At 40.4% G+C, this 13,239-nt stretch overlaps 1 protein-coding gene across 1 annotated transcript in view; it reads right to left on the bottom strand.

The window, feature by feature from the left end:
* The window catches only part of PRICKLE2 (prickle planar cell polarity protein 2), a 114,567-nt gene that overhangs the window by 77,776 nt on the left and 23,552 nt on the right, over positions 1-13,239 (bottom strand). The window contains exons 2-3 of the mRNA XM_007948080.2: positions 3,763-3,876; positions 239-376 (exon numbers count right to left, since the gene is read on the bottom strand). Of these exons, the coding sequence (XP_007946271.1) occupies positions 239-376; positions 3,763-3,876 (252 nt within the window). The remainder of the gene's footprint in view (positions 1-238; positions 377-3,762; positions 3,877-13,239) is intronic.

Raw genomic sequence — 13,239 nt, forward strand, 5'->3', positions numbered from 1 at the left:
CAGCACTTCCTAGCCTCCTTCTCTGACATGGTTTTTTTATTGCATTTACTTGGCTTATTGTCTGACTTCTTTCCCTAGACCATAACCCTCTACAAGGGCAAACTCATCTTTTTATTGTCTTTTGTTCACTGTTGTATCCCCGAAGGCCTAGAACCGTGCGTAAAAGTTAACAAATTATTTGGTGAATGAGTGAAAGTGTGCCAGCACACTCTTTTCACTTGCCTATGTCCACACTCACCTGTTCACAAATAGCTCCTGTCATCGTGACTGGGAAGGGCCTGACATTGCCTCGGCCCAAGTTTTCCCGTTTCCTCTGGTTACTGAACAGCTTCAGCTCCCTCTTTTCTTCCTCATCCAGAGAGTTACAATATCGAACCTGAACAACACAAAGAATGGCAGGAAGGAGGTCACTCTTGCTCCTTAAGTTTCCCAAAGCCTAGGCCACAGAACTTTCATATTAAACACATTCCATTTGGTCCTAAAACCCTTGCCTGAACTTTAAATACACCAGGCTTGGTGCCATTTGGGGTGAGTCTCCACCAAGACTAGTGACAGTCGAGAGAGATTATTAACACCTCTATCCTTACTATCTCACTCTGCTCACCACACAGATATTCAACCACTGAACTAAAATCCAAATCATCTATGAATGGCTTTGGTGCTAACGAAGCTCTAAGACTTTCTCATTCTCAATGTGATGGTAGGGTCCTGACATTTTGAAGCCCCCTGCACTCAAGGAAATGGTGCTTGACACCCAAGGATGGCTCCCAGCCAGTGAACCAGAACAGTTGTCAGTATGCTCTTGACTTTTGTTCCTGAATTTTGTTCTGGGAAAAATGAGGAGTTGATCCAGAAGTAGGTATGGTGCTACAGATATCCTGGTCTGTTTATTTGTGTGTGAGAGGTGAGGGACTGCCTGTTAGGCTCTGGTGAAGTGCATCAACTTGCATAAGATTTCTCCTTGTTAAACAGAGAACCTCACAGAGTTAAGGAAGGGACATTAAAGTCATTCAAACTCAGTATTTTCCATTCCCTCCCTTCATTTAAGCACATCTTGGGAATTTAGCCAGAGCCTTGAACTATTATTTACTTAATACTGTTTTAAAACTGACTTATTTTCTTTCTTCTTTTTTTTTTTTTTTTTTACCTTGACTACATTTATTTAAGAAGAAAGCATACTATGACTATACATGGAAAACCAGTATCACCGGCAATCAGTGGAGGGTTAACCATAAAAACAAATAGAGTGAGACGAAAACCACTTTGTCAGATTTCAACTGGCTGCTTTGCTTATGGGGGAATCCTAATGCACTTCTTTAAAAGTCGAGCCTCGTATGAGTTAGAGAGCTGTGAGATACATGCCAGTATCAGACTAAAACTTTCACCATTCAGCCACTCAAACTGCAAGGAACGAAACAAAATTCAAAAGGGAGTAAATTTCTCAATGACATGCTTTAAACTTTATTTTCTGCCATGGTCATATACTACCCACAGCCATGCATATACCACACTTCGGGAAACCTGGTTCTAATCCCACCTCCTGCTTTATTCAGAGTAATCTGGGCAATCAGAAAGATTAACCAAATGGCTTAGATGATTTGTCATACAGCTGGTTTGACAAAACCTTTGAATGAGGACTGTCATATCCCAATTTGAAAACAAGTGCATTTAAAATAGTCTACTGAACTGCAGCTGTGTCTATCAAAATTGTCTGAATTGGGGGGAAAAGAGAACAATCAAATATTTACTTTAGAATCACCCTTTGTCCTCCAAAGGGCTAAAATGGGCCACTGGTCACATACATGGAATTCCCACCAGCAGGAAGAAGTAATTTGAACAGTGTCTCTTCTCATGCAACCACAGTGAACCATAAACAGAACAAACCGCTAAATGTAGACAAGCACAAATAACCTCTCTGTCAAGTAAAAGAATTAAAACAACAACCTTCTGTGGCTGTCCTAGAGAGGGGACTGCAGTGACCTAAACAGCCCCAGAGTATACAGTTACACCACCGACATTTTATAGACATGATTGTAAAGAGAGGCACACCCCTCAGGCTTGTAAAAACCCGCATTTTAGCTTCCAAATTAGTTAACTGGGCATCAGGTTACAATGCTTGCTCTCAGCTTTAAAGGGAAAAACATTATTTACACTTGTGTGATAAAGGCTGAAAGAAGCAGCAGGAGAGGGAATTGTGGATGTCTTTCTAAGGGGTTGCTTCCGTTTTTTTTAAGCTTTTGTTGGGCTTACTCATATTTATTTTAAAAAATCAAACTCATTGCAGCCAAGTCAATTCTGACTCATGGCGACCCCATGTGTTACAGAGTAGTACTGCTCCATTGGGTTTTCTTGGCTGTAATCTTTATGGGAGCAGATTACCAGGCCTTTCTTCCTTGATGCTGCTGGGCGGATTAGAATCACCAACCTTTAGGTTAGCAGCCAATCACAAACTGCTTTCATCAGTCATCGAAAAAACAAATCCACTGCCACTGAATGGATTCTGATTCACAGTGACTCTATAGGACAGTGTAGATCTGTCCCACAGGGTTTCCAAGGCTATAAATCTTTATGGAGGCAGACTGCCTCATCTTTCACGGAGCACCTGGTAGGTTTAAATCGCCAGCTTTTTTGCTAAGCAGTCATATGTTTTAACTACTGTGCCACCAGAGCTCCCTTTACCACCCAGACTCCTTTTTATATGTATTTTAGAGGCCCTCCAATTATCCCTTTACTCAAATGAGGGAGGATAAGCCTAGAAGGCACTCACTCATTTCCCTTGGGATTGGGCTGCTGGGATCCTGCCATGGATGGGGGAAGTTGGTAGGAAGCTAAAGTCTAGTTCTCTAAAAGGGTTAATTCTTCTTTCAATTTCAAATGGCGTTTTTTTTTTTTTTTTTGCTTAAGATAAGGCCAGAATTAAGTGAACAGACTGCTCATTCTATAAGATTTTTTTTTTTTTTAAAAAAAAACAGACACTGAAAGGATTAATTTCTAATTTTTAAATCTTACCCCCAGCAGTATGGTCACCTTTTTTTTTTTTTTTAAAATTGTGATTTGTGTGAAATTTTACAGAGCAAATTCATTTTCCAGTATGGTCATCTTCTAAAAGGCAAGTTTACAAATTTACCTTCATGATCAATTTGATTTCAAAGATAAGAAATGCCTGCTTATAAGACTTTGCATGTGGGTTCAGGAAAAAAGACATTCTGTGAGTCACACTTTCAAGAGCACAAACAATCATCCTGGCAAGTCAGATTGCAAGACCATGAAAAATGCGTTCAGAGCTGCAAATGCGGCCATCTAACTTCTACTGTAGTGTCATGTGGAAAATTTGCATTTTCATTTAATGTGAAATGGTGCTAAACATTCAAGAGTCACAAGGTTTCTGCTGGACTTGAACTGATCCAGGGCATTTCAATCATCTCTCCAACATACCCAGGGAAGCAGTGTGGCACATTCCTCATCAACTGAGAAAACCTGGATGTGAGCTTGTCAATTGTTGGGCACCCTGATGACCCAAATCATGAGCAGTGCCAGGCACATAGGTTAAATCAGTCCATAATGTCCATAATGAGATTCTGCTTTTAGGTGACACTCCTCAAAAGGGGCTAAATAGTTGCTTTTGGCTCTAACTAAGGAAGCTAAAACCTAAAATAAATGGCCAAATCTTTCTTAGGGAGATCATACATTCTGATTATAGGAAAGATAACAATCCACAGAAGGTCTAGGAAAAGTTTTCATAAGCCCCCTCCAGCCCCTTACCTCATTGTCATGTGGGGGCAGTTGGTGTAGTAGCTGCTTGATTCGTAGTTTCTCCCCAGGACTGTTGACATAAGGAACCTTCTCTTCTGGGAGACAGCTATAGTACTGGTGAACCTGCAAAAGGAAAAATACACAGATAACAGGTCCATCACTTCAACCACCTGTCCATTCCCACTTACTGGAGAGGTAAACTTCTATAGCAAGATGCAACCCCCTTCCTGCTGCCTCCACCCACTATGAAACTCGACAGGGTACGAGTTTCTTACTGCAAGCAGAGAAATTCACCCTGAAAAAGAGAGTCAAGCAAATCACCCAGATCTTGGGGCTTTCCCTCTCTACAAAGGAAGAATAAAGCCAGCAAACTTTCCTAGAAAAGGAGAATTCGGCAAACATGCTGGTGAAGCCGGAGGGTAGGGCTTTCTCAGCAGACTCCCCTGAGAGCTGACTTTACCATTTTCTCTGTTAGTCTCCAGCATGTAACGTGTCTCCCTAGCCAAAGGGATATGTCAGCGCCTGCCTCGGCACTGACGTGAAAACCAGTCTTTGGCACTCGACGAACCTCTGGGTACCTCAGCCTCCACCTACAGTAAAAACCCTCCAGGTTTAGAGCCATTTGAAAGGACAAGCAATAACTGACAAATGTCAGAAAGTCATTAAATCTGGGATCCAGAACGTGTAATTAAAATTCATCGTGAAAATGAGGACTTTTGCATTCTAGAATACTTCTCCTTACAATTCTTAGAACACATGTCCGTACTTTGAACCTTATTTAACCTTAAGAACCTGGGAAGCACCAACCACCTAGCTTTACCAGAGAAAAGAAACAGATGTATTACCATCAAGCCACACATACAGAAAGACGGCTTTAATGAGAAAGCATGCACAACAAAGGAAGAAAAAAACTGGTCACAACAGAAGGTATGCTATTATGCAGGAGAGAAAAAAAAAATCCCATAAACCTAGATGACATCATGGAAAATAATTTTCATGTATCTCTTACCATCACAACCAGTTCTTACAAAACAAGGCGTTCACTCAACAATATGGAAAGGATGGAAGACTTGGGGTTCTAAGTTCATCATATTTGTTATACTCCACAAAATTGCTCTAATACCCTTGGGTTTAGGGAGTATTGGATAATAACACTTGTTTTGGGAATGCTGGGAAGAGTTGTGAAAGCTTGGTCTACTTTGATCGCAAGAAAGAAGGTCATAGATGTTAGAAGAGAGAGAAAAAAGGCTTTGCAACGACAAGTCCTTAAAAAATGTGAATGCCATCTTTATTTTCGTACCTAACCATTCTACCACCACGCATGTATCATCCTCTTAATCAAATTCCAAAGGCAGCCATAAACAGACTTCTAGTAGTAGACTTGATGGCTTTCAGAAGGCTGGGCCCCTACAACCTCTTTCTACAGGTACCTGGCAGGGAGCCACATCCTGAGATGGGAAGGAATAGCTCTGAATTTTCAAACAGAGCCCACATATTACTAGCACTCTCTTGTGAAAAAAATAAAAGCCTACATTGTACATTAGTTAGAGATTAGAAGTTGGCTATTGGCCAATCAGAGACTGGCACACCATTTCGTTCTCAGAAGAATCCCTGGTTCCACAGACCTCATACCTCATCAGGTTGAGTGGCAGGTATAAAGAAGCATGCCCGGTTTCTGTCTTGGGGAATGGGCTTTGACTCCCAAGGCAGGGACTGTTTATAGAAAGATTTTATTTCTACATCACTTTGTCATTCTCGCAACTCCCACGATAGTTACAGAACATTAGGGACAATTATCAATATGCAATGAATCTCTGTAATGTTTCACAATGCAGAGTGTAATTTGAGCGTGATTAACCTTCCTCTCAGTCTCCCTTCATACTCACTCATCCCTTTCATTGTCCACAGCAGTCATCTCTGAGAGCCCTTCAAACCGGCACTTTCCACCACACCCTCTCTGACACTCCCCAAGGATGACACAGGTCAGAATCCTCCCTGTGCCTTCTATAGCAGAGCCAGCTGCTCTGAGAGCACATGTTTTAGGGGTCAGGCAGATCTGGACTCCCATTCCTTGGCTCTGCATTTCTCATCTCTGTGTTCCTAAGCAACTTATGCAACCTCTCAGAATAGTTATCATAAGGTAGTGATGATTAAATGAGAATGTAGGCAAAGCATCTGGTCCTCAGTAACAATAAATAACCTGAACAAATAATTATATTATCCAGCTGGCATACGCCAAATGAAGCAATCTAGACGGCTCGTGGCCTTTCTTCCATTTAAGATGTAGAACACTACTGTTGGTCTGTAGAATGAGATCAAACCCGGTGAGCCCCCACCTGTCTTTGGCCATGTTAACAGATTAAAAACCAAATCAAAACAAAAAACCCTAAACCCATTGCCAATGAGTCTACTCTGACTCAAAGTGACCTTAGAAGCAGAGTTATATCTACAGAAAATAGCACCAATGACAAGCACCGAAATTATAGCCCTGCCCAAACATCTGGCACCCATCTTTTAGGTAGTTTTACCATAATATTAGCTCAAAAATACAAGTCAAGCTCATTAATCTTTTACTTAACACATTCTCACACTACATGAAAATTATAACTGCACCTTGCTTGTTTTCACAGATGAAAACAGGTCTACAATATGCTCAAAGTCATTTTTTCCAGTTTCTTCTCTTTCTACACTCAGGAGAGCAAGTTCATAGTCTGCTCTGACCCACCGAGGCTCTCAAATATGAAAGTATTAGTTAAGTTATTAGTTTTAAGTTGCCGGATGAGCCCTCACAGCTGGCGAGGGTAAACACCGGCCCTCCCCCACTTCATATCTGCCATACCTTAGATATATATGCCTCTGCCTACAGGACAGGGCAGAACTTCCCCATAGGGTTTGCAAGGCTGTAAATTTTTACGGAAGCAGACTGTTGCTTGTCTGGTAGGTCTGAATCACCAGTCTATTGGTTAGGAACCAAGCTCTTAACCACTGAACCCACTAGGGTTCCTTATTAATAGTTTATGAGGAATATAAAGCTATTATAGCTATTTTAAATACAGATAAAAAATGGAAAGGTGAGGTATCTTTTCAAGACACCCAGTAGATAGTGGGGCCTCAAGAGGAAATGAACCAGATACTGAAAAGTGACTGACAATGATCTCTTATCTCTCTGGGCTGCATCTTCTTACCTCTGTTCTATTCTCCTCTGTATATCTGTTTCTTACCTTCTCAAAGCTTATGATTTCTTATAGTGCTTGAGTTTATACAACTTTAGTTCAAGGGTCTCACCACCACAACCACTGCATTGACTGGAATCCAACTCATGGAGACTCTATAGGACAGAGTAGAACTGCCCCAAAAGGTTTCCAAGGCTGCAAATCTTTAAGGAAGACTGCCTTATCTTTCTCCTGCCCAGCAACTGGTGGGGTCAAACTGTCAACCTTTTGGTTATCAACTGAGTACCTTAACCACTGTGACACAAAATCTCCTTCTTACACTGGCTAGCTTTTCTTAATTTCAAATTTCCCTGTGAACTCAAAACCAAACCAAACTCTACAGAAGTAGATTGCCCAAACTTCCTTCTGAGGAGTGGCTGGTGGGTTTGAACCACCAGCTTTCTAGTTAGCTGTCAAATGCCTTAGGCATTATGCCACCAGAGCTCCCTCCCTGTGAAGGACCCTGATTATTGCAGCTTAGGCAGTATCCACACCTAAAGACCGAAAGTGAGAACTTTAAGACTGGATCATAAAGGAGTCTGAACATGACATGACTGGGCCAAAGTGGTGGCAGCCATGATGGTGAACTCCAGAACTCTGGAGGTGAGTAAATATCTTGATGTGCCAAAGACCAACCTAAAGACTTTGAATTCTTGAGTACTCTTTGGGAACACAGCTGTGCCTTTTCTTAACATCTTCTGTTTTTCATAACTGAAACCTACTGATGATGCCAAAGCCAAACCCATGACTATCAAGTCCATTCTGACTCATGACGAACCTGTGTGTTATCGACTAGAACTGCTCCACAGGGTTTTCTTGGCTGTGATCTTTATGGAAGCAGTTTGCTGGGCTTTTCTTCCGTGGTACTGCGAGGTGGGTTCGAACCATCAACCTCTTAGTTAGAAGTTGAGTGCAACCATTTCCTCCATACAGGGACTTTACTTATGGATCAACACTGCTGAAAAAGTATCCTTTCTACCAGCAATAGCCCAATAATCCCTTGAATAGAGCATGTGCTAAAATATCTCCTCACAAAGCAACCAATGATTTGATGAATGGTTTAAAAATAATAAAACAAAGCTTAACAGTGTTACTGAAATGCCCCATTATTAAAACAAATTGGTTCATAGTAATTCAGCACCTACAAAGTTACCCCCATATCATGTGGTGGATGATCTGGCTTGCTCCGAGGAAGGAGAATGGTTTGGCCCTGTACCACTTTCAATCTTCTTGAAGCCTGTTCAGATCCACAAGAGAAAACAATCCCTCTAATTTTGGCTAGGTCCCTGAGTGGTTCAAGCTATTTGTATTAGATTTATTAACCTAAAGGTTGGTGGTTCAAACCCACCCAGTGGCACTGCAGAAGAAAGGTCTGGTGATCTACTTTAATTAAGATTAAAGCCAAGAAAACCCTACAGAGCAGTTCTTCACTGGAACACATGAATGAGAATTGATTTGATGACAGAGTTTGGTTTCTGGTTTAACATTGGCTATGCCTCTCTTCTTGGTGTTTAGGTGCTGGATTTTCCAAACCCTTTATCAAGCAAAAAGGATTAGCAGATGGATGGGAGTGAAGAGAGGAACCAATGTCCTGAATTCCCAATCTGTCTCTGGCTGAACATGGAAATGCTGAAAGCATTTTCTCCTGCCACCTTCCATAACAAAACCACCATATAGCTCAAAATAAACACCAAGCAAACCAATGATAAGGGGAAAATATTTAGTATATTTCCTGGCATTACAAAAATGAAATTTGGCACTACCACTGAAAATCCTGCAGATTGCTCATTTTAGCCCAAATATGTTTCACTTACTAATTTTCACAAAAAACAAATCCAATAGAATTTTTTCAAAGATGATCATTGCCAAGCTATTACCTGCTATGTTAGTAAACTTATTTTTCCTTCTGGGTATTCTGAATGCTGGTCTGTTGCATATGCTAGAATCTTTGCTCCAATTAAACATTCCTAGCTAAAGGTGCCGTGTGATTCTGCTCTGGGTGAAGCTATCCTGGGTACATTGGCCTCGAACAAAAGCACTCTGAAAACAGTAAACTGGCGTATGAAGACAAAATAGCCTGAAGGCCAACAGGGAGGCTTGGCAGTAACTTTAGTCTTTGCCAGACGGATTGTCAGGGCTTTAGTCAGTGTGCAAATAAAGTCTACAAAGCAAGGACTCGCCCAGTTTGAAAAGACTAGGCTTGTCAGAAGGAACTGCACATCTGTCAGCATTTCTGTCTGGAGGGAGATGGAAGCTGGAGAGCCAATGACTCTGCATTTGGGAGAAAAAGGTGCTAATAAAAGAAGTATGCAAAGTGCCTGATGTAGAGCAGTGCTTCTCAAACTTTAGCTAGTATCTGAATCACCTGGAAGGCCTATTAAAATAGATTTTTCACTCAGTAGGCCTGCAGTACCAAATCCAAAACCAAACTAGTTGCCATCAAGTCATTCTGACTAATGGCAACCCTACAGGACAGGGTAGAATTGCCCTGGGCTCTATAATTTGCATTTCTAGCCATTTCTCAGGTGATGCCCATGCTATTGGTCCAAGGACCACATTCTGAAAAGGAGTTATGGGAGTGCTTAAGTGTTTTCCATTAACAAACAATTCCACACAGTTGTCAGGGCAAATAGTGGGATTCCTGTTTTCTCCAAGAGTCCTAGAAGGCCAAGAGGAGGAGAAAGAACTTGTTCATTTTCACCCTTTTTCAGATGTCTCCTTCTACACCCAGTTATAAGCTTAAGCAGGGGACCTGTTAGCTTTGGCAAGAATGAGAAAACCTAAGGGTAAAGTCCTCACGTTTCTGGATGGGAAAAATTTTTGTAGTGAAAGCATCACCATTTTCTTACAGCAAAAACCCAACAAAGAAAAAAATCAGACTTAATTGGCTGATCTCAGAATCAAATTTTCTTTACTGTCCAAATGAAGGAAGGGATCAAGGGACTTACTCATTTACACCTGATGTACTTTTAGGTCCATGGGTAATACAAACGATTTGCTCTCAGTTACTAACAGAAAGGTTGGTAGATTGAGCCCCCACAGTGATGCCACAGAAGAAAGGCCTGGTAATTTGCTTCCATAAAGATTACAGCCAAGAAAGCCCTATGAGACAGTTCTGTCCTGTAACACATGGGATCACCATGATTTGGAATTGACTCGACAACAATGGGATTGGTTTTTTGGTTTCAATGTGCTTTTACATACAATATCTTGTGAAACTTCCCTACAGCCTGAGGTGGGTATATCCTACCGATCACATTGAGCATCATACAACTAAAAGGTGGTAGAGCCACCTTTGAATTCAGCTTCCTCATCCTCACCTTTGGCTTTCATGGACTCTTGGCCCTTTTTGTGAAATAGAAGAAACTGGCACAGAGCCACCATATGACCCAACAATTGCATTCTTTGTATATGCTCAAAAGACTTGAAAATAGCAATGCAGACACATTTACACCAATGTTCATCACAGCCCTATTCACAATAGCCAAAAAGTGAAAACAACCCAAATGCCCATCAACAGATGAATGGGTAAACAAAAATGAGGTACATACATATGATGGTATATTATTCATCCATAAAGAGAAAATGAAGTTCTATGACATAGATAACCTTGAAAACATTACACTGAGTGAAGTAAGTCAAACACAAAAGAACAAATACTGTATGATCTCACTTATAGGAAATACCTACAATAGGTAAATGGATACAGATCCGAGTTTAATAGCAGTTACCAGGGGAAGGAAAGACGGGGGAAGGCAGAATCACTGTAGGAAGCATTAAATTTCTGTTGATGGTGATGGGAAATTTGGCAATGGATATTGGTGATGGTCACACAACATGACTGATGAAACTGGTGTCACTGAAAGATGCTGAATTGCCAAATGTCATGTTATCTATATTTTCACAACAATTAAGAAAAAATGAAAAAGGAGGGCAGGCAGTTGGCAAATGATATTTTTGACAGTTCTCCCTTCTTCGAGCTTCCAATATGGAATTTGAACACAGTGGCTGCTGCTCCAGTAGCCATTTTATACCATGAAGTGACCTTGAGAATGGATGTCATGGGCTAAGAAAGGTGGGACAGAAAGTTAGATCCCAGGTCTTTAATTAAACCATGGAGCCACCATATCAGTCCTGAACTGCCTATCTCTGAACTCCTTTCACCAATGAGAGAAATGAACAATCTCTTTACTTATAGTCTCTGTTACTAAGAAGCAAATGCAATTCCTTACTTTTGGGTGTTTCAGAATCATGTGAGGCCTTCATTGAAAATGGTGTCTGCTTCAAAGGCATCCAAATTAGTAAGAAAGAAGGAAAACTATCCCTGCTTGCTGATGATTTGATCCTATACATAGAAAAACCAAGAGATTCAGCAAGAAAATTACTGGAACTAAGAGCAACATATGAAAAACAGTTGGATTCCTCTACATCAGCAAAGAGATTGCTAAAAAAGAAATAAGGAAATCAATACCATTTATAATAGCTACCAAAAAAAAAATAAAATAATTGGGAATAAATCTTACCAAGTGCACAAAAGATCTGTACAAAGAAAACAACAAAATACTACTTCAAGGAACCGTCAGAAATCTACATAAACGGAAGAACATCCCATGCTCATGGAAAGGATGATTGAACACTGTGAAAATGTCAATACTACCAAAAGCAATCTATACATTCAATGCAAACCCAATCCAGACCCCATCGACATTCTTTAATGATATGTTAAAACCAATCAATAATTTTATATGGAAAGGAAGAAGACCTGAGATAAGCAAAGCACTACTGAAGAAGAAGAACGAAGTAGGAAGTCTCACACTTCCAAATCTCAAAACCTACTCTACAGCCACAGTAGTCAAAACTGCCTGGTACTGGTACAATGATAGACACATAGACCAGTGGAATAGAATTGAGAACCCAGAAATAGACCCATTGACCTTTGGTCAACTGATCTTTGACAAAGGGCTGAAATTCATTCAATGGGGGAAGAGATAGTCTCTTCAGCAAAAGGTGCTGGCAAAACTGGTTATCCATTTGCAGAAAAATGAGGTTGTACAAACAATTAAATGCTCAACTACTGGCTACAACGTTGGTGGTTCAAACCTGCTGATCTGCTTCTAAAAGGTCACAGCCTTGAAAATCTTATGGAGCAATTCTACTCTGCACACGTGGGGTCTTCATGAATCAGAAACAGCCTGACAGCAACTGATAACAATGTTTTAAAATAACTCTTATCTATAGACTATCATTTTCTTCATCCAAAACCAGTAGATACTACAATGTGGTTAGCTAATAATGGTAACCAGTTGTAGTTGCGTACTTTCATCTTGGTATTATGATTTAGTTATCTCCTTCCTTTTGTCATGTAGAGTACTCTTTACCCTGTTATATTGAAAGCTTTTTTATATCCTTTTTGGAAACATTAATAGATTAAAAAAATAAGTCTTTTTTTAAAAAAATTTTTACTGTGATTTGGGTGAAAGTTTATAGAGCAAATTCATTTTCCATACAGCAGCTCACATATACTTTGTCTCATGACATTGACTGCAGTTTCCCACAATGCAACATCTCTCCTCCCATCCTCCCCATAGTTACCTCTTTCCTGTGTCCTTCTCTCCCATGCACTCCTGCCCTTGCAGCTATCTCTGTGTGCATACACAGCCCTTCTATTCTTCAATGATTGATCTCTCCAAGGAGTGTATCTACCTAGTGTAAATGTTCAGTTCATATGCCTGTCTTTTGTTTGACTGGAAGCCACAGGAGTGGGTTCAATTTCAGACCTGAAGGGCAGGTAGGGGGCCAGGGTCTCAGTCGTTCCCCATCATGCTCTATCAGACCAGCAAACCTGGTCTCTTTGACTGATAAAAAATAACTCTTAACTACACACATACTTTTTTAGGATGTTGACCTGTGGAGAGTTTCAGAGTCAGTTCTTGTCTGTGTTAGATGAAGGGAGCAAAATGAGAAAAATATTAGACATAAAATGATCCTAAAATTATTAGTACTGATATACTTTTGTTTTAAAGAGAAACTATGCAAAATTATCTTCTCCTTAGGCTGAAGAAAATGTGACCAGGAGGTCAGATAAGATAGTTCAGAAGTATATTGAGATGTAGGCTGGTCAAACTGTGAGGAAAAAAATCTTTCGTATGCAAGGATGGTTCAACATTAGAAAAATAATCAATGTAATCCACCACATAAATAAAACAAAGGAGAAGAACCACATGATCATATCAATTGATGCAGAAAAGGCATTTGATAGAATCCAACACCCATT

This window comes from Orycteropus afer, unplaced genomic scaffold (genome assembly GCF_000298275.1).
Source record: "Orycteropus afer afer isolate SDZICR_OR568_19922 unplaced genomic scaffold, OryAfe1.0 scaffold00201, whole genome shotgun sequence".
In the NCBI taxonomy this organism is placed as follows: Eukaryota; Metazoa; Chordata; class Mammalia; order Tubulidentata; family Orycteropodidae; genus Orycteropus; species Orycteropus afer.